This window comes from Bufo gargarizans, chromosome 6, assembly GCF_014858855.1.
Source record: "Bufo gargarizans isolate SCDJY-AF-19 chromosome 6, ASM1485885v1, whole genome shotgun sequence".
NCBI lineage: Eukaryota > Metazoa > Chordata > Amphibia > Anura > Bufonidae > Bufo > Bufo gargarizans.
Window position 1 is genome coordinate 51856580 of NC_058085.1, and position 4863 is coordinate 51861442.

General features: G+C 50.1%; 1 protein-coding gene across 1 annotated transcript; it reads left to right on the forward strand.

Annotated features, from left to right (window-relative positions):
• Positions 1 to 211: 211 nt before the first annotated feature.
• ACTG1 (actin gamma 1) lies at positions 212 to 4461 on the forward strand. The gene is made up of 6 exons (XM_044296226.1): positions 212 to 362; positions 1889 to 2019; positions 2111 to 2350; positions 2654 to 3092; positions 3206 to 3387; positions 3477 to 4461. Exons 2-6 carry the CDS (start codon positions 1894 to 1896, stop codon positions 3618 to 3620), a joined length of 1131 nt encoding a protein of 376 aa, XP_044152161.1. The 5' UTR covers positions 212 to 362; positions 1889 to 1893; the 3' UTR covers positions 3621 to 4461.
• The last annotated feature ends 402 nt before the right edge of the window (positions 4462 to 4863 follow it).

The following is a 4863-nucleotide window of genomic DNA, read 5'->3' on the forward strand; positions in this document are numbered from 1 at the left end:
CAGTAATGACTGTGGACGGCAGCAGGGCTGGGCCCGGCTCTCGTGACGCTGTCAGGGCCGCACACGCCTTCCCAGCGGCCCGCCATAGCCTCATGCAGCTTCAAGGGTTCCGGGAGAGGCGTGCTTACCTCCACCAGCCACGCCTCCTCCCCCGCCCCGCCGGCCAATGGAGCCTCTTGTTTCTGAAAGATGCCCATATTTGGCGATGTTCAGTCCTCGCGCTGGGGGCGGGGCTTCCAACCGGCGAACTTAAATAGCATAACTGGCCGTTAGTGAGTCTCACTCAGCCGGCGGCAGCGGACTTGACAACACAACCTATTCCAGCTTCTGTATCCGTTAAGGAAACCCCACCAGCTCTTAAGGTAAAGAACAATTTCAAGAGCGTTTACTATTACGGGGCGATGTAAGGTGTTGCTAGTTAATGGCGGCCTTGCCGGTTTTCCGATGTGCTCCGGGCGGTGTCCTGGTGCTGGCATGTGTGCTTGGCGGTTCTCGGTGGTCTCGGTGGGTGTGGGCGGTGGAAGAAGCTGCAGCCTTTCCTGGGCTGAAGGCTAATAGTGAAGGCTAATAGTTTCGGTTGTGTCGCAGTGGATTGCATGTATGGAGCGTGGAACTACAAATCCCAACATGCCTCCTTGGTGGCTTGAGCCGTAAAGAAAGGGCGTTTTCCATTGTCGTGATGTGGATGTAACTGTCTGTAGTGAATGCCGGGTGTGCTACAAATCATTGCATACGGTAGAAGTTTCTGGAAGGCTGGGCGCTGAATGTAATGACATTGTAACCGCAAGTGTCGCACTGCAAGGCCAAGCCCGCCTCGTAGTACAAAGAACCGTGGGCTGTGACCGTTGGAGGCTGCTTTCTGCCGGTGTTGGCAGGGTGACAGGTGCCTTTGCAGGGCGGGGTGGCCACCGGCTTTTGTCCGCTGAGGGTGACGAGGCCTCGGAGGGGAGGGTGCATGAAGGGCGGAGGGGGGTGGGGAGCTGCGCTGTCAGTTTGCGCGGGCTGAGGCGCCAGTCTTATAGCTGAGGGAGGGGGATTGTACCACACAGGAAAGGGGTGCATGCGTCATACGCTGACACACCCCTCCTCTGGCTATGACTGAGGTATCATGCTGTCTTCCTCCCCCCCTCATGCTGTGAATGGATTAAACCACGCCCTGGGCTTTCTTGAAAGCTGGCTTTAGGAGGGCGTGGTTTCGAAGATTCTGTTGCTTCCATATTAGGGCACACAGCTGCTGATTGGCTGCGCGGTGGGAGGGAGATTCAAACGTTCAGCGTCTTGTGGGCGGGGCTGGAGTTGTGCAGTTTCCTGTGTCTTGTCTGGGGAGTTGGGTGTGGTCAGGAGCTCAGACTGTGCTCCGGGCCAAGAGTGAGCGCATGTGTCAGGGCGAGGCCCTCACTGGCTGGGGGTGTGCCCATAGGCCTGCATTATCTGACACCTTCTTATAATACTTGATGCAGTCATGCCAACTCGTTTATTACAAAGTCACCTGGCATTCTTATAAGGTTAGCCCTGTGCTCTCTCCTAGTGAGGTCTACCCCCAGGGATCAGCAACCTCTTGCAATCCAGCTCTTCAGAAACGACAACTCCTTGGATACCTCATTCACTTCTATGGGAGTCAGAGGAGCAGCTGAACATGTTTGCATGCTGGGAGTTGTAGTTTCACAGTATATATCTATCTCTGCTGATCCCTGGTCTATCCTCTAGATGGGAGTGCTATCCCTTGTGTTGGCCACAGGGTGGCACTGTTTAGGCCCTAGTCTGTGCACCCATGGCTGTAATCTGATGCATGTTGGCATTCACTGGGCAGTCCTTAGTGTGTAGCCTATATGCACGCCCCCCATTGTTTACACTACTTAACCTAAACTTTTTATTTTTTGTCTTGCAGTAAAAATGTGTGAGGAGGAAATTGCCGCACTTGTCGTTGACAATGGCTCTGGTATGTGCAAAGCCGGCTTTGCTGGAGATGATGCTCCCCGTGCAGTCTTCCCTTCCATCGTTGGTCGCCCAAGACATCAGGTTTGTCGCCTTTGAGATTTCTCTGCTTTGTATCGCCCCTTATCCTGTAGTGACTAGTTGCTATAATTATGACTTGTTACTCTTCTATTAGGGTGTCATGGTTGGTATGGGTCAGAAGGACAGTTACGTAGGTGATGAGGCCCAGAGCAAGAGAGGTATCCTGACCCTGAAGTACCCCATTGAACACGGCATTGTCACCAACTGGGATGACATGGAGAAGATCTGGCATCACACCTTCTACAATGAGCTGCGTGTTGCCCCAGAGGAGCACCCAGTCTTGCTCACAGAAGCCCCCCTGAACCCCAAAGCAAACAGAGAAAAGATGACCCAGGTATGTCCCCGCCCTTCCCCCACCACTTCCTCATTTCTCCGGGACACTTCCTGTAAACCTCATTTCTCCATTTTTCTCAGACTCCATGTTTCTTTCGATATTTCCAGGGCTCTCTACCTCTCCTGGCATTTCCCTCCTGAAGTCTCAGGTTTCTGTTTCGTTATTTTTGGTTTCTGCTTGTTCTGTTCTTCCTTCACTGGTTTCTCTAGTTTTTTTTTTAACCTGCATGACGGCATGTTCAAGCATGGTTTGGGGTGTGCCCGCCAGCAGTGCATGGAGTAACCATGTTTCTTTTTTTTCTAGATTATGTTTGAGACCTTCAACACCCCAGCCATGTACGTTGCCATCCAGGCTGTGCTGTCCCTGTATGCCTCTGGTCGTACCACTGGTATCGTGATGGACTCTGGTGATGGTGTTACCCACACAGTGCCCATCTATGAAGGCTATGCCCTGCCTCACGCCATCCTGCGTCTGGACTTGGCTGGCCGTGACCTGACAGACTACCTCATGAAGATCTTGACTGAGAGAGGCTACAGCTTCACCACCACAGCTGAAAGAGAAATTGTGCGTGACATCAAGGAGAAACTCTGCTATGTAGCTTTGGACTTCGAGCAAGAGATGGCAACCGCTGCCTCATCCTCATCCCTGGAAAAGAGCTATGAATTGCCTGACGGTCAAGTCATCACCATTGGAAACGAGAGGTTCAGGTGTCCAGAGGCCCTCTTCCAGCCATCCTTCTTGGGTACGTATCTGGTCTTTGATACTAGGCCTATAATGGTGTTGAAGGCCCCAGCCTGACCAGTCCATTGCCAATAATGGGTAGTAGACTAACCATATGTCTTATTTCTCCTGTAGGTATGGAATCCTGCGGTATCCATGAAACCACCTTCAACTCCATCATGAAGTGCGATGTAGATATCCGTAAGGACCTGTATGCCAACACTGTCCTGTCTGGAGGTACCACCATGTACCCTGGCATTGCTGACAGAATGCAGAAGGAAATCACTGCCCTTGCTCCTAGCACAATGAAAATTAAGGTGAGCCTTGGCATGAGTGTGATCTTCACAGGTACATGAGATGCTGGAGGTTACCCCCAGGTACTAACTGCTCTGCTCTTCTTCAACAGATCATTGCACCACCTGAGCGTAAATACTCTGTCTGGATTGGTGGCTCCATCTTGGCTTCCCTCTCCACCTTCCAACAGATGTGGATCAGCAAGCAGGAATACGATGAGTCCGGCCCATCCATCGTTCACCGTAAATGCTTCTAAATGGACTGCTAGCAGATGCCTTGCATTTGCTGCATGAGTTCTTCAAGTATTAATTTGCCTCGGCAAATGTGTACACCTCATGCTAGCCTCGTGAAACTGGAATAGAGCCAACTTCCAAACGAACTTGCCCTCGGAATGTGAGACATTCTTAAGTCACGACCTTGTTGGGATTTTTTTTTTTTCATTTTTTGTATTGCAAGACTTGGACCTGTCTCTTGAAAAACCCATTCCCGTGGTGTCAGTGCTAGCATCCATACCCTGTACACATCTCCGATACCGAACCTGGTTGGCATTCAGTCTGGGTGTCCATTTAAGCTAAGGCTTGCGTAGAAAAGAAGCATTTCCGTGAAAGGCTGCCGATCTGCGTCAGTATTGTTCATGACACTTCTCTCCCTTTGGGCCTTCCTAGGGGAGAAGTCGAGCTTGGAGATGTGTACAGGGTATCTTGAGGTTTTAGGCTTCCAGGTATCCAATTTTCTTAGCGCTTAATATTCCAGAATTTCACTTCTGAGGCTGGTAGGAGTTCATGAAGGAATTTTCACTTCATCTTGCCACACTTTTTCTAGTATGGTCAGGAATTAAAAAACCATGGCCTCCAGGCCTTAGAACCAGGTTTTCTTTTCTTAGCCCAAGTTTCTATTCCAGCATTGAACATGGGTCTGAAGAATTTACACCTGTAAATTTATTCATCCAAGTTAATTTATGTAAATTTTTTTTGTATGTTGCCTTAATGTTCACATGACAGTAGAAAACCAAAATTTGTAAGTCATCCTGAAGTTGAAAATTGTAACTCCCAGAAACACTTCATTGTGTAAGAAATAAAGCGCTGCAGTAAAGAGAACCTGTCTGCCTGTGTTACTTCCAGCTGTCAACCCCTAGGGGTCCTCACACGTGGGCTCTTGTCTTGTACCCCCTGGGTTTGTCATTTACTTCCCAAAACCACTCTGCTCAGGTACAACCAGATCATCAGAGGTTCCCACACTGAAACTGTCATCCCGAAAAGGGCATTCACATCTTACCAGTATGCTACACTTAATTGGGGGGGGTCTTACTGCTAGCACCTTCATCCATCCTGAGAAGCAGTGGGTTCAGTGGTGATGTAGAGTCTAAACCAGGGATGCCCAACCTGTGGCCCTCTAGCTGTTTCAAAACTACAGCTGCATGCTGGGAATTGTAGTTTTGCAACAGTTGGGCCACAGGTTGGACATCCCTGGTCTAGACCATCACAAGGTTTTCCTAGTAT

Coding starts and splice junctions, on each gene's coding strand:
- ACTG1 (XM_044296226.1), top strand. CDS start 1,894: ATGTGTGAGGAGGAAATTGCCGCACTTGTCGTTGACAATGGCTCTGGT. Junction 2,020..2,110: donor TTGGTCGCCCAAGACATCAG/GTTTGTCGCCTT, acceptor CTCTTCTATTAG/GGTGTCATGGTTGGTATGGG. Junction 2,351..2,653: donor ACAGAGAAAAGATGACCCAG/GTATGTCCCCGC, acceptor TTTTTTTTCTAG/ATTATGTTTGAGACCTTCAA.